Source organism: Mastigoproctus giganteus, chromosome 6 (genome assembly GCF_048544385.1).
Source record: "Mastigoproctus giganteus isolate SK-2022 chromosome 6, ASM4854438v1, whole genome shotgun sequence".
In the NCBI taxonomy this organism is placed as follows: Eukaryota; Metazoa; Arthropoda; class Arachnida; order Uropygi; family Thelyphonidae; genus Mastigoproctus; species Mastigoproctus giganteus.
In genome coordinates, this window is record NC_143580.1 from 217,973,995 (window position 1) to 217,998,841 (window position 24,847).

The 24,847-nt window shown below is 35.6% G+C and overlaps 1 protein-coding gene across 2 annotated transcripts in view; it reads right to left on the reverse strand.

The window, feature by feature from the left end:
- Positions 1 to 24,847, reverse strand: part of LOC150084983 (uncharacterized) — a 69,421-nt gene that overhangs the window by 21,862 nt on the left and 22,712 nt on the right. For both annotated transcript variants that reach the window (XM_090375682.1, XM_090375681.1), the window contains exons 6-7: positions 22,897 to 22,953; positions 4,378 to 5,992 (exon numbers count right to left, since the gene is read on the reverse strand). In XM_090375682.1, the coding sequence (XP_090231808.1) occupies positions 4,378 to 5,992; positions 22,897 to 22,953 (1,672 nt within the window). The remainder of the gene's footprint in view (positions 1 to 4,377; positions 5,993 to 22,896; positions 22,954 to 24,847) is intronic.

Here is a 24,847-nt window from a genome sequence, read left to right on the forward strand (position 1 = left end):
GTCCCTCTGTATAAGGTAATGGTAAGGCCATGCCTTGAGTATTGGGTATAGATCTGGAGGTATCATTTTAGGAAGGATGTAGATTTGCTTGAGCATGCACAGAGAAGGGCAACAAGATTGGTGAGGGGAATGAAGGGATCCTCTTACCAAGAGAGGCTTAAGTTCTGCAAATTGCAGCGGCTGCACACTAGGCACCTACGAGGTGATCTGATTGAGGTGTATAAGGCCTTGAATGGGTTGAGCAAGCTGAATTCTGATGGGATTCTTCCACTTGTTCAGATTACGAACCTAAGGGGGCATAAATTCAAATTGAGGAAAGACAGATGTAGAATAGATGTGTGGAAATTTGCCTTTGGCCAGTGGGTGGTCAATTGCTGGAACAAACTTCCATCTGTCGTGGAAGTTGATAGGTTAAATAAATTTAAGGAGGAACTGGACAAACATTTAGAGAGAATTGTTTTGTAATTTTTTTTTTTTTTGGCTGATGCTGCATAAGCTTTCTTTCTTGCATCGTATGCCTCTACTAATGCTACTCTCCCAATCTAGCACCAGCATATTTTTCTTCTTTTCCAGGGTGAAAACTGCCTTCAAAAGAAAAAGATTTCAAGATATTGAGGACATAAAGAATGTAAGGGCCGAATTGAACATCATCTCTTTGGATGCCTTTGCTGACTTTTTTCAGAGACTTTTAGAATGATGTAATAAGTGCATTCAGTCAGGCGGTGATCACTTTGAATAGAAATAAAACCATATTTGAGTTCCCTCACTTTGTGTTTCTTTTATTGCACCGGCCTGGGAATTTTATTTCCACATCTCATAAATGCACAATCCCATAGTGAGAGTCCTGGCAAAAATCCGTAATCTATTCTATTCAATACCTTATGTATCTTTTCTACCCTTATAGTCAACTACACCCTTATATACATTTTCTTTTGTCACACAAGCATGCACATGCATTCAGAAAACTCCCATTATAATGCTGCTTATAGTACTCTCCTGTTTTCAGTGCTGTTTTCTTCTAGCCCCATGGTCAATTCTATGAATTGCCACACATTTTTTAACATCTACAGCATTCCATTTTAAAATGCTTTCCCACTTATATCATTCTTTTTAAGTTTCCAAGAAATAATAAAATTGGATATAGCACTCCTTCCTTGACTTTTGGTTTGGTAAGGGGACGATAGACACTGATTTCTAGGATGTTTATGGAACAGACTGTTTACTTCAAAGAATCATTTATTTCATATTTAACTCAACACTTTGAAGGTAGAAAGGCTATGCTCTACAACTTGTTGCCATTTATCTATTCCTCCCCTGCTCAATTCAATACCATTCAACTGCTTTCCTCACTAGTGCAGTAGTTGGTGACTTTTGTGCATGTTCAGAATGGCATCAACAAATGTCATTAATGACAGCATTACTGGTACTTTTAGTTATTATATTTATAGTACTGAAGATATATTTAATTCAATAAAATATCTTTTAAATTTTTTATTCTTTTTAATAGCATGCAAAAAGAGAATGAAGGTGCCAAAGGAAAAAAACGATCAAAAGTGTAGTACAGTGTGGGGGATGGGATTTCAACTTACATATTAACTATTGCTATATTAACATTGGAAAAAAAAAGTTATCTACAAAAATATTGAAGAAATAAAATTATAAAACTTTTCTACTTACACTGCTCTTCAGGAATAGCTCCTTCGAAGCATTATAAGAGGCGCGAGAGCATGTGTGTGCGTGTGTGTGTGTTTGTGTGTGTGTGTGAAAACAACTGTTATCTTTTTTTTAAATTCAAAAATTCAAATAGAAAATGAACAAGAGAAACAAGCTATTTCATAATTTCATATAATGAACATGCTTATTAAAATTTAAGCTATGCACAGTTATGATCTGATTTCATTTTAGATCACAAAGGCTCATCCAAAAGTAATTCCAATGTTTTTTTGAGAAATATGTTTTGTCTTTGCAAATGAAAGCAACACAGCAGTAACTGATTAAAATATGCAAACATATCTGTGTGCTTATTTTTTCACACTCTCCATTATGTTACAAACATTTGCACCAACATGGAGGCAATGCTTTTTATTAAGTCATAACAGAAGGTTTCATCTTGTTTATGCAGCCAGCAATTAACCAATGTCTTCACATTATGATATCCTAAACTCTGCTTCCAAAGAACATCATCAAAAATATGACTTTGACATACCCAACATTTAAAAATATATACAAAGGGTACTAGGAAAGTTTTGCAATACAGCTTTGTTTATTTAATTTTTTCAAAGTAATTTCCTCTACATTCAATACACCTCTCCATCCTCCGAAACCAATCTTTAAACCAGTTCTGCCAAGTTTCACTAGGGAGTAAAGCACACTCGTTGTCCCAAGCCCGTAGAAGGTCCTCATCACTGGAAAACCGCCTCCCTTTTAGCTTCATTTTCACATGCGGGAACAGTGCAAAGTCGCAGGGAGCAAGGTCTGGACTGTAGGGAGTGTGCTCGAGAAGTTTCAGTCCTGTCGTGGTCAAATATTCGGTGCAGGCTTTGGCGCGGTGAGCTGGAGCATTATCGTGATGGAGGTACCAGGTGTCCATTCTTGACTTTGGCCGCAGGTTCTTCATAGATCCAATGACTTTAGGCAGGCATTGTTCAGTATACCACTTAGCTGTGACTGTCTTCTGCGTGTACAAAACGACACGTTCCACAATTCCAGTCGATTTGAAAAATACAGCTATCATTTTCTTCTTTACAGATCGGGATTTTCTGACAATTACGGGTGTGTCGTCATCATCAAAGACCCAAACTTTGTTTTGAGCCTTGGTCGGCAGATCGTAATAGTACAGCCAAGTCTCGTCACCTGTCACGATGTTGTTCACATACCGAGATTGTCCCTTATCAAACTTTTTTAACATCTCCCGGCACCAAGTCACACGTCGTGTCATCTGCTCTTCAGTCAGTTGATGCGGCACCCAGAGAGAACAAAGTTTCTTCACATGCAAATGATCTTGCAGAATCGAACGAATTGCTGGTGCATTTAGGCCCAAAGTATCCTCTATCTGTTGGTAGGTCACTCGCCTGTTTTCGTCAAGCATTTTCCTCCGTAAGTGACGTTCGTGGCCTTCCCAGCCTCTCAGAATCCTCCAGAGTGAAATTTCCCCTTTGGAATTCTCTATACCACCTGAATATCGTTGTACGATGTGGACAATCATCATCTAGTGCAAGAGTCATTTCTTCTAAGCACTGGTCTATGGTTAAACCACGCACGAAATTATACCGCAAAACTGTCCTTATCTCATTTCGTGACCACGATGCCATCGCAAGCACTTTACACTCTCACTACTAATGAATAACTGAGCCCATCGACTTGGCGCGGCGGCTACTATGCACGTATGAACATGTCTCAACATGCAGCAACAAGCAGCTTCCTGTGATTCATTGTTGCGTCATATTGCAAAACTTTCCTAGTACCCTTTGTATTATACACTCCTTGATGTAGGAGGTGCAAAACAGCATAAAATACTTCTTTTCTTAAAGACGACAGTGTAGTTGCAGTAATTTTTATTCAGAAAAATAAAAGTCAGTTAATGTAAGCAGTAACATTTCAGGCAAATGAGCAAATATTAATCGCACATCTATTCTGAAATGAACAGTTGCAGAATAGTTGTACAAAAATTTGCCGTTAGCCAGTGAGTGGTTGATTGCCGGAACAAACTTCCATCTGTCGTGGAAGCTGTTTTGGCTGCTGTTTAAGCTTCCTTTCTTGCATCATATGCCACTACTAATGCTAATCACAGTGCAACAATATACACGATTTATAAAAATTAAAAAAAAAAACAACTTTTATGTACAAGCTGAAAGCTTTTCATTTCTGAGTGATAAGCATACTGCCCATTTATTCCTCTAATCAGCACACTGCAACAACCATAACAACTAGAGCTTCACTACGATAAGCTACATATGGATGCATATCCTTTAATAAGATTTGAGATAATGTGGGCTTATACAAACTGAAATGGAATCAAATAATAGAAATATAAATGTAGAGGATATCACTGAAAATAAAAAAAAATAAGTAATGATGCTTTTTTTTTTTTTTTACAAATTTTTTTTATGAAATTTCGATTTTATATTTGCCAATAATCCCACTCTAATGTTCAGCTGCAAAGTCAAAATAGGAAAAAATTACTGTATTTAAGAGCATTTATGTAATAGTTTTCCAATTTTTGCAACCTTCAAAATTCCTTGAAAAAATTGACTCCAGTCACACGCATGTGGTCTAGAAATACACACAAAATGGTTAAAGGACTAGTCAATCTCAATGAATACATGAGTCATTTAAACAAAAATTATGTAATTTAAAATAAAAGTATACAGTAGTTACCTTTCTGTAAGGCAGCTGGTTGCAGGTGCTTAGTTTTCTGTGATGAATTATCTATAAATGAAACTGCAATTGTTTTACTTTTTTCTGTGTCGTTATCCTGAGGTACCACTGATGGACATTCACTAACTGGTATGCTTATTTCAGCAGGGGGTTCATCAATATCACCTGCTGATTTTTCATCACTTTGATGTTTAATACCATCAGATTGTAATGGCAGGAAATCTTTAGTACTTGGCTGAGAGCTAAATTTTGCTTCATATTTGCTTTTGTGTTCTGTTACCGAAAATGGAGTATTTTGTTTTGATTCAGCATCAGACTTGTGAGAAAGAGATTTATCAAATAGAATATATTCCTCATTTCCTTCTGGAGCACGGGTGTCATGGCTTACATCTCTGACCAATACTACTTCCTGTTCACTGCTTCCACTTTCTAGAATGTAACTGCCCAAATCTTGTTCCTGAGTTTTAGTTTTAATATCACAGATTAATTTGGCTATTCCATTTTCAACCATTTTTGATTCATTTTTCTTAGAGGTGGAAGAAACCATTTCATCAGATGCTTCACGTGCCGGTGATTCTCTCACCACTTCTAAGGTACTGCTAAATTCTTGCCTTTCAAAATCCATTTTGTCTTCCTTACTGATTATTATGCCATCAGAAGATGAAGTAGAAATAGACATGGTTGATGATGATAAGGATGAAGAAATCGATGGTGATGAATCATTTAACATTAATTCTGAAACAGCATTACTCAATTTGGCGTTCTTTTCTTGTCCAACACTAGAAAGAGAAGATGTGCTTTCAAGTGCATTTGAATTAAAATTAATACCAGTTGGTTTCATTGTACTGTTTGCTTGTTCTACTGAAGGTCTATAATGAGGTTCATTATGTTCCTCAGGCCCTGAAGAGTATGGAGGGTTTTCTACATGCTTCCTGGGCAAATAAGCTGGTACAGAGGTGGGTGTTGTTTGTGCTACATTATGGAGCCTTCTTGAGATATATTCATAATCTGGAGAGAAAGGAAAAGAATTACTTCTAAATTGTCTTCCGTGTGCAGTATCACTTTGAGTTCTATAATACTGTCTTTCTAATAATAGGTTTTGTCTCTGCACTCTGGAATTTGAATTAGTAAAATCATTTTGATTCTGAGTGTTTAAATGTCTCTGCACTCTGGAATTTGAACTAGGAAAATCAGTTTGATTCTGAGTGTTTAAATGTTCATTTTGATGTGTTCTTGGACTAGAAGTTACTGCAGAAGAACCGCATACATGACAGAAGGAATACTCAGTCTGCACAGAAATTTCATGAAAAGTTTTGATATTATTTGAATATTCAGAATAAGAGTTCCCATTTTGTTCTTTATAAGTACCTTGGTTCTGTTCAAGAAAAAAGCTGTGATTTAGCCCAGTAGAAGGTGGATGTGATGTAAAAGATTCCTTTGTCAACTTTTGAAAAGGTGTTCCTATACTAGTATCTTGAGGATACAAAAAAGTTTCAGAAGTCTTTGGCATTCTTCTGGACTGATCAGGAGGAATTGGCATTTGCGGGTAACACCTGACTGAATGCTGACCCCTTTGGAGAGGTGGGTGGAAAGGTGATGGAGGTGAGTAATTTCTCTGTAAAAAAGTTTTAAAAATAAATTTAAAATAAGGAAACTTATAATGGAAAGTTAAGCTGCAAAATTACAATTAAAGAAAATTAAACTTCATAAAATTTTCAGAACTTCTCAAACAGTGGTAATTCAGATTCTGTGAGCAGCATGCAAAAGTAATTTTGATTAAAAATATCAGCCATAGTAACCACAAAACTTGTCAAACCATTTCTTCATCTGACTTATTAAATTTCCATATAGCAGCCTTAAATAACCATTTCCACTTTTAATGAAAAATGTTTTACATACAGATTCAGCCAAGTTATTTACACTTGCAATATACAAAAGTGGTGATGAAAGAAAATTTACAATCTATACAGACAGTCCTCGCTTTGCACGGTAGTGCAGGACTGTAAAAATGACCGTGCAAAGCAATCTTAATAATCAATGGGAAAAATTACGATTGTTCCGTGACCTTTAAAAATTTTTGTAAAAACATTAAAAACTCTCTTACTGTCGGCTATAAATGTATGGAAAAAGGAAATTAAAAAAGGAGTTAAACTAATATTTATTCATTACACTGTAATTTAAAACATTAGAAAAATTCAGAATTAAAGTGTTTTATTTCTTTGTAAAAAACTTATCAAGAGTAGTTTGAGCAATGCTTGCCTCCTTCTTCTCATCGTATAACTTACGACACGGAGCGAGCATCTTTTCTATGCCTTGGCGAATTGTCATACTCCTTTCTAAGTTTGGATCAGCTTCCAACATTTTATCCTTTGTGCTTTCAATGTTGTGAAATATCTATGAGAATTCCTTTAATGTGACTTTTTTGGCAGCGTCACTTCCTCTGGGATATTTTCATCCTTTTTGTCACAACCACTTTCCTCATTTATGTCAATAAGCTCGCCTTCACTAAGTTCCTCTGGCTGCATATCTAGAATCTCTCGAACAGCGGTAGTGCCAACATTCCCACGGTCAGCTATTTCTTCTATAACTTTATTTACGTTCAATTCAATTCCTGCAAAGTTATTTGCACAGTGCGGTAAAAGAGTCTGCCATACTGCACAGCTGTTATTTCCTACCATGATGCTTGAATGTTTTCAATCATATGCTTTATGTCATATTTCTTCCAAAACTCAGCTAAAGAAATTGCATGATCTCCAGTTGTAGCATCGATAGCCTGTCCGAAAGTCTGTCTAAGATAATATGCTTTAAAAGTTGAAATAACTACTTGGTCCATTGGCTGGATTAATGAAGTTAAAATTAATCAGTTTGGTGGTAAAAAGCAATTTTCACACTTTCATTCAAATCCCCAAGAGAACCAGGGTGACACCTGGAGCATTATCCAACAGTAGTAGCGCTTTAAAAGTTAAATTATTTTGCATACAGTATCTCTCTCTCTCTACCGCTGGACAGAAATATGACTGAAACGAGTCTTGAAACAATATTATTGTAACCGTGAACTTTTATTTGCACGCCAAATGACTGGCAGAGATGCTTTGTTATGATTTTTTAATGCTTTGGGATTCTCAGACTGATAGATAAGCATAGGTTTTAATTTAAAGTCACTCTCTGTATTGTCTCCTAATAAAAGAGTTAATTTATCTTTAATTCCTTTATGGCCACTTTGCAATCCTACGTCTTTTGTCGCATAAGTTCTTGATGGGGTTGCTTCCAAAAAAGACATGTCTCATCGACATTAAATATTTGATGATCATCATAACCACCTGCCTTAACTAATTCTTGGAATCTGGGTGCAAATTTCACAGCAGCATCCTTATCTGCGCTAGCAGCTTCACCAGATAGCTTAAAATTAATCAGTTCATGCCGACTTCTGAAATGATGAAACCATCCTTTACTGGCAGTAAAGGCGTCTCCGTAGCCAGGTGGGAAGGAGCAGCAGTGCGTAGCACACACTTCTTGATTAGACAGGGGTTCGAGCCTGTGACCACCAAAATATGGAGGATGCAAGGTCAGAGAATGACCACCGCATATCCCGGAGCAATATGGCCTTAGTTGCTAATGCTCCTAAAAACCAAATAACAATAACTGGCAGTAAAAGGTTCTTCTTCAGTTTCCATGTTTTACTGTTTTCTTTCAATGCAGCAACTAACTTCAACGCTTTGGCCTGAATGCTAGCCAAACTGATTGGGATTTTTTTTATTACAGTCTTCAATCCAAAGTAAAAGTAAACATTCCATTTCAACCATAAGTGGCTTTCTGTTCCTAGTGCAATTTAAATTAAAAGATGTTGAAGCGACTTTACCTTGTTTTTTATATTCATCAGACTTTTTCAATATGGTTCGTAAGATAGCTTCATGCAGGCTTAGGTCTTGTCCTATCTTCGACTTGCTGTCGCCATTTACAAATCATCCAATCACATACGATTTCACTTTCAGCTTTATCACTTTTCATTTGCTGCACTTTCATCTTTGTTGGCCATTTCCCTCTTTTGATTATCTATTTTTGTAAAATGTCACGTGGGTTTATCACTGAGAGACAAGGAGGCAATACAACTACACACACCGGCCAGGCTAGCCGGGTGGGTAAAGTGCCTGCCTGGCAACCCAAAGGTCGTGGGTTCAAATCCCGCCTCAGGCTTGGATCAGAGTATAAAATGCAAAAACTTTGGGAGGTGCATTATGGCCACAGAAGCCAATGAGCCAACAAAAAAAAAAAAAAAAAACCAACTACACATGCTTTGATGTCTGCCCTTGAACTGAATAACAGATGACCAACCAGACTCTGAAAGAAGTGACTAACCAGACTTTTAAAGAAGCGATGTGACTGGTCACTGATCATGATGTGCATCTATTATTTAGTAATTTATGGACCGAAGAGCTAGCAGCAAAGTTTTTACTTTATGCAATTACTCAGAGTTAATATACCGTGGTAATTGAAATTTGAACCGTGTTGTTGGGAGACGAGTGTTATTTAACTAAACAGTGGTAACTGAAATTCGTGCATATCAGAACCGTGCAAAGCGAGGACTGCCTGTAATTTAATAATTGATCAGAAAATCATGAGTGCTTTAGTGATTGAACTATGATAAAGCACTATTGGATCCAGTCTCATCCAAGTTGAGCACAGGCATTTATGGTCTACTTTTAGTTATCAAGTAATTATGTCTGATGTTTTTAAACTACAATAGTTGATCTACTGTCTAAAATATAGATATCAAAGAGAACTGAGGCATTAAGCAAAGGATAAAAATTGCTGATGACATCCTTACTCTTTCTTGGACAATACACTTAAGGAAAGGACATAAATTTAAATTAAAAAAGGATGGTTGCAGGACAGATATATGAAAATTTGCTTTCAGCCAAGTGGGTTAAATTATTAGAGGGGATGTACAGATGAAGTGGTTACTTTTCTTTTTTTGGCTGATGCTGCATAAGTTTGCTTTCATGCATCATTTGCCAGTACTAATACTAATTCTATTTAATTAATTTTCAGCAGAGATTGCTATTTAAAATCAGTGATCAACGGTAAACTGCTACACCTAAACCTATGATTAGAAAAGAGCAGCTTATTTTCAACTCTGGTAGAAGTCTATTTCAATCAATACATCCTATGCAATACAAGTTGAAATATAGTATCCCAAGAGAAGTTGGTCTCTCTTTCTATCAGGGATATACATGGTGCCTATAAATTATTCACCTGATTAAAATTTTAGCATAATGGGTATTGTAAAACAGTTTGCTGTACTTAATAAAGCAACTCAAAGAATTTCTTATAACAATTTCTTATCACACAACCACACTTCAGTAAACCTCAACATGGGCACCTTTGATAACATGAAGAATGTCAAGACAGTAGCTGAATTCATTCCAAGTGTTTTTAAGATCTCTTGAGAAATTTAAGTCACTGTTCAATCTGGTCTTTTAACTCTGTCGTGTTAACTTTTTTTTTGTATACACCTTGTATTTTATATACATAGCCCATACAAAGAAATCCAGAGGTGTGATATCTGAGAAACGAAGAGGACACGGAATGGGACCATCCTGGCTGATCCATTGGTTAGGATGGATCTATTTTTTATTGAGAAAATTGTGTGCATGCAAGCTCCAATGTGGTGATGCCCCATCTTGCTGATAGAATATATGTGGCTAAGTATCTTCTAGCTGAGATGCAGCAAACAATTTGAGCATGTCTAAGTAATTTGTGAAATTCAAGGTGTTTCTATGGAAGAAAACTGGTCCAATCACCTATCTGAAGGACAATGTTTACCATGGGACTATCATGCTCATGTTCACAAACTGAGTGAGGATTTTCAGATCCCCATGTGCAACAATTGTGTGTTAACTTTACCAGACAGGTGGAATGTCACTTCACTGAAAATTACATTTTTCATGTGAACAGTGAAATCCTCTTCTTGTAGTTTGTCATGAGGCTTAATTTCCTGGATGATTTGCACTTTTGTAAGCATAAAGTCTCAATCTCTTGTGAACCACCCTGTGCAATGTTGCAAGCTTTCCCAGAGGTTTGATTATGTAAGACTTCAGGTAAATACTTGCTGAATTTCCAAAAATTTTATATGCAGATAAACTGGATCTACCTGCTCTTTTCTGGTACAGTATACTGCCTGTTTCTTGAAATTGTTTCAACCATTGCTTCATTGAATGTTCCATAGGTGGATTTTTCTGGAATTCCCATTGAAAATGCCTCTTTACAGTCGCTGTAGACTTGGTATCCCAAAGCCACAACACACAGATTGTTTTCTCCTGCACTGTTGTCATTTTAATGCTGTACTAATGCAATTCTTGGTGGGATCAAGACTGTCACTCACACAATAAAAAACTCATTGAGTGTTGCTTTGATAACTGCAGCAAACCATTTTAAGATACCTATTACAATAATATTTAAATCATGTTTTACAATCACACGAATAATTTACAGACACAATGTATGAATACTTTTTGACAAGAGAGTATATACAGGTGACCCCCGCTTAACGCTGATAATTCGTTCCGTAAAAACAGAGCACTAAGTGAATTCGTGCTAAGCGAGCGCCGCATTCCCATAAGGTAACGTATGTATCTGTGAGTTGCGGTCGGTGCCATAGGATATTTCCTAATCAATAATAAACGGTAGTGAAAAAGATGCACAAATGTCAGTCAAAATATTTAATATTCAAATATTTGTACATATAAAATATTCTGCATTACATACGTATATAATTATGTGGTAACTACTTACATATCAAAATTAAACTTAAAATTCCAATTAAAATCAAATTTAATTGATCTAAATTGATTTAATTTAATTGATGAATTTAATCATGAAAAATGTGTCGATTTTGGGTTGAACTTTGGCCCTCTTCCAAATAAACTAAAAGGGGTATTAATTTTAAATTCCCCGCAGCGTTACCACCAAACAATAAAGTCAACCAATCCTTCGCCGCTTTGAAACCTGGCATGTTTTTTCTTCTTTCAATATGATTCTTTTAGGCATTCGTTTCCACAAAAGTCCTGCTTCATCTATGTTAAAAACTTGTTGAGAAGTATAACACATAATACCCCTCTTCAATAATTTTGACAAGTTCTTTTTTGAAAGTTTCGGCTCCTTAATCTGAACTTGCGGCTTCTCCCTGGATTTTAAATCTATTCAACCAGCCCTTACTAGTTTTAAATGGTTCCGCATTTTTTTTTTTTTAGGTGAGTTTTCTTCAGATCATCATATTGGCTAATCTCTCTCTCTCTTTTTTTTAATAATATTTAAACTTAACTGAATTCTGCATTGGATATTATCTTCAATAAAATTAGTTAAAAGTCTTTCCATTTCAATCCTAATAGCCGGCCTAGCCCTAGTTGCTTGCAATGGAACAGCTATCTTTCCCACTGCTAAAATTAATTCTTTATTTTTTTTTATAATTGTTCTTACGGTTAAACTTGCAAGTCCTAAATTATGGCACACATCCGCTTGTCTTTGACCGGAATCGATTCACTTTAAAACGTCTAATTTAAATTTTCAAATTCACTCTTTTTCTTACATTTATAGTCTTCTTACTGCACTCAGATGTTGTTGCTTTTTCATTCTTATCGGCCATTATTAACTCTTCGAAAATGTAACTGCATTAGTTGCATTAATTATGATACAATGTTCAAGTAAACTGTCCGTTTCACATGATGTCTAATACGGTACTGAGTGATGACTAGACTTCAGATAAATGCATATAACGCAAATATTCCAAGCAATATACTTAATCATTTTTTAAAATGTTGATCTCGGAACTATGTAACAAGTCACTGTACTGCAATTAAATTAGCGTGCGAGAAAATTTCACTGAGCGTGGGAAACGTTTTAATGCTGTTTTGCTATTCATTTTCAAGCTATCGACTCCATCAAATGAAACGATTTTGTTAAATATGCCAAAAATGCAATCTGTAAAAGAGCGTTATAGTGATCTGTGACAGCATTATAGTCAGATATGAGTTATAATATAAAAACAGCATTATAGTGAATCAGCGTAAAGCAAACCGCGTTATAACGGGGGCCTGCTGTACACATAAATAAATTTCCATATATGCATTATGGGACTAGAGGAATTTACAACTTCAATATAACTATTTTATTGAAGCCAATATAAAAGTGTTACAGTTAAAAGTGGACCATGTATTTTTTTTGGCAGTGTAGGGGTTCAAGCTCGCAATGTGCACACCAGTGTCCACTATCCCAGAACTATAGCAGCCCTTATATGGACCCACAAGCAACTAAAATTTGCATTACGTTGTTCAAGGAAATTTAGATCAATAAACATCTAATTCTACATGCAAAATGTTAAATTAGATGTTGAACTCAGCAAGAAGGGCTAGAACAGACCCCTTTCTAAATTCACCAGGTTAATTTTTTTTTTTTTTTTTTTTTATGTGAACCCCAAACACGAGAGGTATTAGAACCTATAGTACTTAGTACCGTGCTTGGGTTGGAGGTTGAGAAGACGAAAGAAGATATTTGTTGACATTGGACTTGAACTTCTGTAGATTGTAATTTTCAGGAAATACGTATGAAGGAAGGTTGTTCCAGAAAACGGCAGTTGAATGAATAAATGAGGAAGATGAAAAGTTGGTTCTGTGGGTTTGAAGTTGGACAGTAAATGGATGTTGGCTGGTGGTGGCACGTGTTCGGACTGTTTTGAAAGAGAGAGCGGGAATTATAGAAGCCAATTCAGAAGAACAGTGCCCATGGAAGTATCTGTAAAAGAGGCAAGCAGCAGAAACAGTGCGTCTATGAGAAAGCGAGTGGAGAGACTCTGTTAGAGATGAGTCATTAATTAACCTAACTGCCCTCTTCTGAATGGAATCAAGAAGCCTGAGAGAGGTTTTGGGGGCACCACCCCAAATGTGGGAACAATATTCCATGGCAGGGCGGATTTGCAATTTATACAGAGTGAGCAGCTGTTTGGAAGAAAAGTAACGCCGAGAGCGAAAGAGAAAACCAAGTTTTTTAGATGCAGAGGAAGCAATATTTGTAATGTGCTTGTGCCAAGAGAGATTAGTGGTGAGGGTAATCCCCAAAAGAGATATATCCTTTTGCCTAGAAATTGGAGTTTCACTAAAGATAAGCATAGGAGCAGAAGAATCCTTTTTGCGAGATATAAGACAAGACTGAGTTTTAGAAGGGTTGAATTCAACTAAGTTGTCTTTGCCCCACTGGAGAATTACCTGAAGATCGGCATTTAAGGAATTGGTAGCAGATTTTCGAGAAGTTGAAGCTGATTGAGCAGGACAAGATTTCTCAAAACGGAAAGTTGAATGCAATGTGCTATCATCGGCAAAACTATGGATAGGATTTCCAGTCAATGGAAGAAGGTCATTGATATACAAGAGGAAAAGAGTGGGGGAAAGAACTGAACCTTGGGGGACACCGGCATTAGTGGAGAAGTTAGAAGACAGAGAGCCATCTACCATCACCCTCAGTGAGCGATCAGAGAGAAAACTGGATAACCAATTACTAAAAACAGTTGGCAAACCATAAGATGGAAGCTTGTTTAGAAGACCTTTATGCCAAACACGATCAAAAGCCTTTGAGATGTCAAGAGCAACTACTTGTGTTTCACCGAACCTTTCCATTGAATTAGTCCATAAATGGGTAACATAAGCTAGGATATCACCAGTGGATCGACACTGGCGGAATCCATACTGGTGATCGTTGATCAGACGGAAGGTTTCTAGGTAGTTTAAGAGTTGGCGGTTAATTGATTTCTCCATTACTTTAGAAAGAGTAGAAGTAATTGCAATGGGACGATAATTGGATGGGAGGGATTTGTCACCCTTTTTAGGAACTGGCTGGATATGAGCAAATTTCCAAGCAGAAGGAAAAACACCTTTGGAATAAGAAAGTGAAAAAAGGCGGCAAAGAATAGGAGTAATTTCAGGAGCACAGATTTTGAGAACAAGTGGAGAAATACCATCAGGACCTGGAGCTTTCTTAGCATCAAGATTCATCAAAATCCTTCTGATATCCTTTTGACGGAAGACCACAGGAGGCATTGAATGGAGCATGTTAGGAATGGTGGGAGGTGTTTTACCAAGATCATTAATACATGAGCTGGAAGAAAAATGGGATGCTAGCAGGTCAGCTTTATCCTTGGCTGAAGTGACAACAGAACCATCTGGTTTGGACAGAGGTGGGAGCAGAGATGGGCAAAAGTTGCGGCCAATAGCTTTGGCAAGAGACCAGAATGCTCGGCTACCATTAGGGCAAGAAGCAAGTTTTCTACTCTTAGCCTGTTCAAACTCTAGTTTGGACTGATTAATAACTGTTTTACAATTGTTGCGAGCTTTGGTGTAGGCAGAAAATGAAACTGAAGAATTAGAAACAAGCCAATTACGATATGCAACATTCTTCTCTTGAACAGCCTTAGCACATTTATTGGAAAACCAAGGTTTAGATAAAGGACGAGATTTTAAAGTGGAGTGTGGGATAAAGGATTCCATTCCTGCAAGAATAATTTCACTGACACGATCTGAGCAAACGTTGACATCAGAAGTTTTGAAACAGTAATCCGACCAAGGAAAAGAAGAAAAGAAGTCACGCAGGTCATCCCATTTTGCATTCTTGTAATGCCAAACAACACGAGGTTGGGAATAGCCATGAGATAAAGGTTCCATTGGAGAAGAGACAATCACCAAGTTGTGATCTGAAGTGCCTAAAGGACCTCTCACTTCGACCGTGTACTTAGAAGGGTTGTTTGTGAGAAAAAGATCAAGCGTATTGGCTGTATGATTCGGATTGTCCGGTATTCTTGTAGGTAAATGAACAATCTGTGCTAGGTCATTAGTAATTGCAAAAGCCTCAGCATCTCGACCTGCTGGGTCGGTGTGACTAGAAAACGGAAGCCAGCTGGAGTTGTGAACATTAAAATCACCAAGGAAAATTACCTCACTGTTAGGAAAGTTGGACTGGAGAAAGTCAAGTTGCAACGAGAGGAAGTCAAAGAGCTCCAAGTGATTAGTGGAGTTGGGAGAACGGTAGAGACAACAGATGAATTTGACACAATGAGGTAGAGAGATTTTAAGCCAGAGAAGATCGAAGAGAGGAGATTCCAAATTGCCAAGTCTCTGACAGGGAATATCAGAACGGACATATGCACAAGTACCACCTTTGAGGCGAAAGGAATCATACAGCGAATAATTTGGGCATCTGAGATGAGCAGTAGTTGAATCAACCGATAACTGAGATTCTGTCAGAAAAAGTACATGTGGTTTGGCAGACTGCAAGTGGAAATGGACATCGTTGAGATTAGAATTGAGACCACGTATATTTGTGAAATGAATTAGGAAGTCCTTGGGAGGTTTAGGTCTTTTCGCAGATAAGCTTGTTCTATTAGTTTGACAATTCATGGTGTATTCAATAGTAAGAAAAAGTGGGTGGGACATGCTGTATGAGGTAATGAAATTTTTGGATATGGCGTACATGTGGTAAGAATATACCCAGATCCTTGACATAACGTGGCCTCGACAATGCTCCCCGCATACACACTACTCGGACTCCCTCCAGTCACTATCTGGCAGAGTAGAGGTAGCAAGATTATACACTAGCTGATCCGGAAGCCTCCTAGAGAGTTACCAATAGGTTCGGTCCGGTGTACTAACTAGCGGCCGGCCTGCGAAAACCGTTTTAGAGCTGTACCCTCGAAATGTAAGGAATATTGGATCTCGCCACGACGTTCATCATAACCTCAAAAGTCATCAATCATACTGCATGATGGAAGAGATAGGGAAGGGTTGACCGGAACTTGGCTCTAGAGACTAAACATGGGTTCCACCACTTCAAGCCTCCAATAAGCAAAGTGGTGGTATTTCACCGGTTGATGAGAGTCATCTACCACCTAGTACTGCCTGGTAACATAGAGGGGCGGCGTTCCTCCATGTGGTGTGGGCGCCACACCTCGACCCCTGCTTACGTTGGTTCACACCTGGGTGGTCACCCACCATGTGCTTGTGCATGGAGGTTATACCCAGGATTACTAACAGTCCCACCATCGTGAAGGTGCAAGCAGAGGTTAATGCATTGAAATAAATACCAACATGCAAAAAGTTAATTACATCAAAAAATTTACTATAAATATCTGAAATGAGGTACTGCATTATTTTATTAGCCAAAAAATAATTCAAATACAGGCCTTGATTATCAGTTTATATTAACTGATACATATCTTTGTTAACCAAGCCGGTTGGTAAAAAATAGAGGGGGGGGGTACAATACAAACCGTTAAAATAATATACTACTAGCTGGAAATGAAAGACTGTACTGGCCAACAACAACACTCATTCTAGAATTATTTATCAAAGTATGTGGGTTGATTCATGCAAGTTCTGATACTCAATTAAAAGTATTAATAACTGGAATGCTAATACGTCACAACAAAAATAGATTAAGTATGTTTTTCTCAAAAGACATCCAATCCATATAAATAATATACACAGTTCTCATTGGTTCTGATATTCAGATGCCATAATTAATTATGAATATGCTTGAACTTATAATCAACAATGCCATCTTAACATTTTTAAAAACAATTTTTGTGAAGTTTAACAAATCAAAAGCAAGCTTATGCAGCATCAGCAAAAAAAAAAAAAAAAAAACCATTTCATCCCTTCATTCGTTTCAAATGCCTGTCCAGCTCGGCTTTAAATTTATGCAGGCTATCAATTTCCACAACAAAAGATGTAAGTTGTTCCACCAATCAACTACCAGCTGATAAAGGCAAATTTTCACACATCTATTCTACAACTGTCTTTCTTCAATTTGAATCTGTGCCCACTCAAGTTCTTAATCTGAGCAAGAGGAAGAATCCCATCAGCATTCAGCTTGCTCAACCCATTCAAGGCCTTTGAATGGATTGCATTTGTCAATGTTAAACTTCCGTTGCCACTTCTTAGCTCATTTGCTCAAATTTTCTAGATCCTGTTGCAGTAGCACACTGTCATTAACAACCCTGCCAACCTTTATATCATCTGCAAACTTGAAGACTAAGCCTGATATACCTTTATCAATATCACTGATAAATATATAAAACAACAGTGGGCCCAACACCAAATCCTGCGGGACTCCACTAATAACATTAGTCCACGAAGAGCAGCAGTCACTGATTACTACTCTCTGTCTTCTCCCACTCAACCACCCTTTTATCCATTATAGCAACTTACCCTTAATGCCATACCTCTCCAATTTGTACAGCAGTCTTCCATATGCAACATTTGCACACCTCCAGTCCATGGGGACTTCCCCAGAGTCCAAGGGAGCTCTCATAATTATGGTTAAGGGTTTGCTTACTTCCTTTGCTGCCTCCTTTAATATAACTGGATAGATCCCGTCCACCCCAGATGCCTTTTTTATGTTTAACTTCAACAATTTCTCCTCCACTTTGCTCTCAGTTATTACAAAATCACTTAGCTCCCTGTTAGAGTTTGATAAACTTCTGGCACTCCCCTCATTGAATAACTCCTCATGTGTGAATGTAGATGCAGCATACTCATTCAGTTTATCAGCTACCTGAGCATGATCATCAATAGTCAACCCATCTACGCTCTGAGATTAATTAAAAAAAAGAAATCCTACTGACTAGCAAACATTTAGAAATTGATGTTTTTAAAAAGCTATATTAAATTCCACAAGGAAGTAAGAATAAAATTTAAAAAAAATTATTAATTGAGTACAGGTGATCGGCAACCTCCGGCCTGCAGTCATTTTCAAAATATACATATACAATAAACAGCCCAACATTATTATATATATTTTTGTATTAATAGAATTTCTAACATAAATTTAGAAAATACTCTGTGCACTGTTACGACAAATATCGATCCAGACATCAATTTACTGATAGAAATTAACGGTATTAAATCTCTCATTAAATATTATAAAAATTATATTATAAATATTAATAAAATTAATAATGTATACATGTGTATGTATAAATATTACAATAAATAACATAAAACTGTTTATGACAATTTTTTCATTATACACCATTTTAATAATCCTAAAAATCATGGCAAGCTAAAAAAAAATTTTCCCAGCATGTATCTCATAGACATTTTATTTGGCCTGCCATTTATAAAAGTTGCCCACCCCTGATTTAGTGTATACTACATATACATCTTGCTGTATTGTATATCATTAATAAAAACTTTTAAAATTATTCTACACATATGGACCATTGCAAATACTCATGTAAAAATCATGTAAATTGATCCTAATTTCCCCCCAAAAAAAGCCAAAAAAAAAAATAAAATAAAGTTGGGTTTCTATTATTAAAAATTTCTGTTTATAACACTGCACTGGGAATCAGTTAATAAAATTTTCATTTCTAATTTGAAATTAAAAGAAGGCAATTCACTCTTGGCAGCACAGTGTTTGATAAACCTAACAATGGCTACTGATCACAACTCATTGAACCTGTATAATGCTATCAATGGAGCTGACCAGGTAAGATCATGTTACATGTTATCTGACCAGGTAAGTATAGGAGGTATAGTCTATTAAATAACCTTTCTATATGTACATACATACTCATACAGCTCATCCTACTTTAATATGTAATATATGTTCTGAAAAAAATGGAGCAGAGCAGAGTAGAAATGCATGCTATAGATTTTTATGCAGATTTTCATTTAACAGTCAGATATAGGTTCCATAGAAGCTATAAACTGTCAATACTTATCCCATTTTTAGACACATTTGCATGTGTATATATGCTAAGCACCTGCTGACTTCACCATGTCCATATGCAGGCAACAGAGGGATTCTCAGTGGACAGATTTTCATGAAATTTTGTATTTGAGCTTGTTAAAAATATTTGTCAAGCCAAACCAAATTTCATTAAAACTGAACAAATAGAAATTCTGCAATTATCATTTTGTTTTTCCATACAATTTGTAGGGTAAAAAGAAATTCATAGATTAAATATAGTTTTAATGCAATATTGTTAGCTTTAGACAGTCCATGCACTCTTTGCATGTATTGTTATGCAATACTGGTGATGGGATACATATATACTGAGAGAAAAGAGAGAGAGAAAAAAAAGAATAATACAAGAGAAGATTAATAATAAATATGCCGACCGGGCTAGCCGGGTGGGTAAAGTGCCTGCCTGGCAACCCAAAGGTTGCAGGTTCGATTCCCGCCTCAGGCTTGGATCAAAGTACTGCAAAAACCTTGGGAGGTGCATTATGGCCACAGAAGCTTATGCGCCAACAACTACCAAAAAAAAAAAAAATAAATAATAATAATAATAAATATTATACAGTTGTAATTAAACTAAATAGCTAAGTTCAGAGAACAAAACCTATAGAGAGTTTCCTTGAGCTTAAGTTCTATAAAGTTATAATCTTAGTAATTAATTGATAAGAAGGCTATATTTACTTTTCACTTCTATTAATCACAGAAAAGGGGAAAAAAATCATTTAATTTAATAAAAAAAAAAAAATTGAACATGCCTGAAATGTAATGCACTGCATGCATTAATTAACTTGCTTAAAATACACTAAATATTGGTAAATAATATGTTAAACCTCATCAGTGATTATTAAACAGAAATTTATTGAAATAAAAGATATATGAGCAATACTGTTTCATTTCTGATGGTTGATTTTTCATTTGGAAGAAGTGTGGGGGGGGGGTTCCTCTTGTATTAGGTCAATTCTTTAAAAAATAATGTACAGCCGGTTGCCTAGCTTGCATTTCCCATTCCCTAAAATAAATCTGTAACTGCTCATCAGAGATCATTGAAATTTCTTTTGAATGTGTAGCTCCTTTCAGGGTCAAGTTAGAAACAATTTTCATCAAAACTTTAAAACTTTCATTTTCATTTTTATTTTGTGCACAGAGGAATATGTATATATAGGAACTGTAATAATATATATACAGAAACTATAATAATATAATAATAATAATAATATATATATATATAGGAACTATATAAAAATTTTAACACAAAATATATTAACCAATTAAAATATGCAAAGCTCACAGACAACCATAAACTGAAATGATACTAACGATTCAGTAAAATTTGTGAAAATTAGAAGTTATGTGAAAATGTGCGGAACTTTGAATTTTCATGCATGAACACATGCATTGTAATATGCTGTGTTACAGTAGGATGAGCCGCATATGCATGTATATATAAGATTATAATAAACACAGGTTTAGCAATTTGTTCTCTTTAATATTGCTGGATAAATATCATCATCTCATGCTTTTTCACATTGACGTAGGTTAATTTCTTTCCCAATCCAATATGTTATTCAGTGATTGTAAAACTGTCCAGTTATCAATACAAACCCTCAAAGGTGAATAATTATGCCAAAAATTAATTTAACTCAACTGCTGTCTGTTTAGAATCATCAATAGCATTACTAAAGCTATCCTGTTGTGGGCCAATATATTTAACTTCCTTCTGTTGTTAACATGTACAAAAACTCTTTAATACTGCTCTAAATACTCTTTGCCAAAATCTTTTCACAGTCTGCCTTAGCACGTCTTACCCCTGGGTAACTTTAATTATAGATTAATTAATACTTGCAATAGCATTAAATGTCGCTTGATAATAATTTATACTCATTCTATATCACTCTCTTTTCTATTATTAACTACATCAATTCAGTGGTCATTCATTCTGGTCTGGGCCTGAAACAATAACACTTTAAAGATATTGAAAAGTGGCTTTTAAAATTATAATTAACTTTAAATTGTAAATTTAATATGAACAATAACATTTTAAAGGTATCAAAAGATGTGTAGCTTCTAATATTATTATTTCCTTGAACATTTCTCATTCAGTGTTAATACTTATATGTTCACTAACTGTTCCTATTGAAGAAATCCCATATAATGTTTAAGGCTATCATAATTTCCTTTGCAAAAATTAAAATCCTTCCCTTTACCTTTTTACAAGATATACTAAAGGTCGTATACTAACGGTGGTCATTCCCTGACCTTTCCGCATCCTCCGTATTTGGTGGTGACGGGCTCGAACCCTGGTCTAATCAAGAAGCGTGTGCTACGCACTGCTGTTCCTTCCCACCTGGCTACGTGTGTGTGTGTGTGTGTGTGTGTGTGTGTGTGTGTGTGTGTGTGTGTGTGTGTGTGTGTGTGTGTGTGTGTGTGTGTGTGCGTGTGTGTGTGTGCGTGTGTGTGCGTGTGTGCGTGTGTGTACTGTCAGGGTGGTTCCCAGGCAAAAGCCCATCTCCACCTAAATCATTTTAAACAGAAAATCTGTAAAGTGGACCTGATAAATAAAAAGATAGCTAAGAAATAAGAAGACAAAAGCACAATTTCGAAGAGGAATAGGAGAGGGGGGGGAAAAATATTTTTTAAGTTAAGTTAAGTTCGTAAGCTAAGTCAAGTGTATAAATGATTTTTGTATAGGAAAGAATAAAAGTACATATAAGAGAGATATGTTTGTAAGTGTAGTATGTTGTTTACGTCAGGTCACTTTGCCATCAGAAAGCAGCTGGACTTTTCAACTGCAATCTGATGCCCGTCCCTGGCATGAGGAGCCGGACCTGGTACTATATTTAAAAGCTGGAGCGCCGAAGCACAATTCCCACCTGGCTACGGAGGCGCCAGGTATGTCTGCATTAATATATTACAATCATTATCTGATAATGTTATGGTTCCATAAAGCAGATGACCTTGATATCAGCTGAATTCACAGTAAAAAAATAAGGGCAAGAATACCATTCACCTGTGTGGTGCCTCTAACAAATTGATATAATAAAAACAGTTATCTAATTAATCAATTCAGAAATATACTGCTACTATGCAAGTGATCCATCCACAATGTAAATTTTCAAATTCACTGCATTATGATTAATCCCAAAGAACACTATTCACATTAATTGTGTTATAAGAATTTGCAGCTGTATAACAGCAAAACTGATAAGAATAAAATTAAGTTGTCATACTGACTGAAATACTATCATCTAGAGAAGAAAGCATCGAATAGCTACCTAACAATTATCCTGTACAAGTACAACCCAATAACTTGGGTTGTACTGCTTATAACTGAGTTAGGATTCAGTTTTAGTTGCATATTTAAAGTATATCTCTATTCTCAGCAAAAGATTACTTTTACTGAAAATTGTCAAACTCACTCCATAATCGTCTGAGCAAATGCCATGCAGATATAACAATGAAAAAATTTATATAAAAATAGATAAGTTATCTTTGACATCATAAAATAGAGCAACAGAAAGTAACTTCTTTTTTTGTGAAGAACAAAATATACAATCAAAAATGAAAAATATAGGTAGTGCCAACATAATTTTCGGCACTAAAGTAAAATCTTACATTACATCATTGAATCTTAGAGATTAGTACCATGACAAGAAGTTTTAAGTATTTACCTTTATATATCCTTACAATTCATTAATTTAATTCTTTTTAAGATCATATTTATGAAATTTTGCTTACTGTATTTTCAGCAGTTTCACGTGAATACACCTTTTGAAGAAGGAGGAAGTATTCTTCCTAGAAAGTATAAAGGTTAAAAAAGTTCCAGAATAACAGTTACAATAATAAAAATAACAATAAAAAAAAAAGAGCTAACATACTGAATTTAGTAACAGTGTTACATCATGTTATGATTACCTCTTGTTGCACACTGATTTATCTGTGTAGCTGATAAACTAACCTGTCAGTGAGCACACCAATTTTCATAGTGCAAGTGGGCATGGAAACAGTAGCTAGCTACAACTGTTGTAGTAGGGTTTTAGGAGCATCAGTGACTAAGACCATATTGCTTCATATATACTATCTGTAAATTGCGTGTGTTCTGTGGTTAATTTTCAGTTCACTGGAAAAAAACCCAAGTTTCCAGGAGAAAAAAATGCTACCCTCACCTGAGACCGACTAACTCAGCCACGTTGTGAAAAAAGCCCATAAAAATTCCTCACATCATCGACAGGACTCAAACTCAGGTCTTTTCCACTCAGTGTGGGGAGGACAGCAATATACCAACAGCTAGCTAGCTACAAATTTTAAATGCCTATGGCACAGCTACTCATGAATAGATTGATTCTCAATTTTTTATTTTCTTAATGATGGACAATGATATATAGAATCTAAGATAAAATATCACGTTCATAATTGCAGTAGCTACTTTAAAAGAATTTTATTGAATATCCCATCCGATTATTAGATGCTTCACTTTACACACTCTCCCACAATAATAACTCCCCCAGCAAACATGGTAGCTACTGATATCACAAGCCTGCTTTTTATGTAACGTGGGATTCTTTTACAGTAATATGCAAATATCTGAGCAACATTCTCTATGAGGGTTCTAAATTTCCTAATTGACTGGCTTCTGTTAAAGCAAAATAACAGTACCTCAACTCCACCGTGATAGTAGGTAAACAGATTTCATTGTTACCAAAAACCAACAGAACAGTTTAGGTTGAAAATTTAGTGAAGTTTAAGTTGAAAATTTGTTTAAATTTAAGCTGAAGATTATGTCCAAAATATGCATGGGATTGAACTAGTTTTTTTTGCAGGAAAAATAAAAAAAAAAGGGGGAAGAGGAGAACAAAAAACTGCTGCTATCTCCAGGCTCAGGCTGACAGATTAATCTTTTTAGTAAAAATAAAAGTTATTAAAAAATTAAATACTAAAAAACAAAAAGTATTTTTAATTCAAACATCAAATTTTCAAAATTTCACATGATTTTTATTAAAATTAAGTTTATCTTGATAAAAATACAAGTCATTATAATTAATATCTAACACGTTGTCAATATAATAATATTTAATAAATATAAATTTCCATTTATCAATATCTCCACTAAACAGTGTCCAATTACACATGTGCATAAATTTGTTATCCACATAATACAATCTTAAAAAATTTTAATTTTAATTTTTCCTGATAATTACTGCTCATATTAGGTTTCCCTAATATATGCAGTGATTACTACTCATCTGAAAACAGTTTGAAGTTGAATTTTGATTGCACATCAGAAAATCTTTAAGAAGGCTTTTCTCATTTTTGGGGCTGTTGTTAGCATTTTCAAATAGAAGTACAGTAAAATCGCTTTATACAAAGTACTTGTTTATATGAAGTAAATACCATTCCCCTGGGAAAGGACAGGCTTTTCTATGTAAATATATTCACTTATTACAAAATTCAGTTAATATGTATTGCAAAGTTCGTTTTCACCCAATGAGAAATAAATATTGTTATTTTGTACGTTTAATAAAAATCTTAGCACAGCTGTCCGATTATTGCCTCTGGCCACCTGGTTCCCTGCTTCCCAAAGGATGACGCTGAATTGTTAGAAATTATTTTTGTGTAAACAAAACCAGTTTATAGCAGCTACAACATAAGTGCATTCTGAAAAACATGTAAAATTAACAAAAGAAAAAAA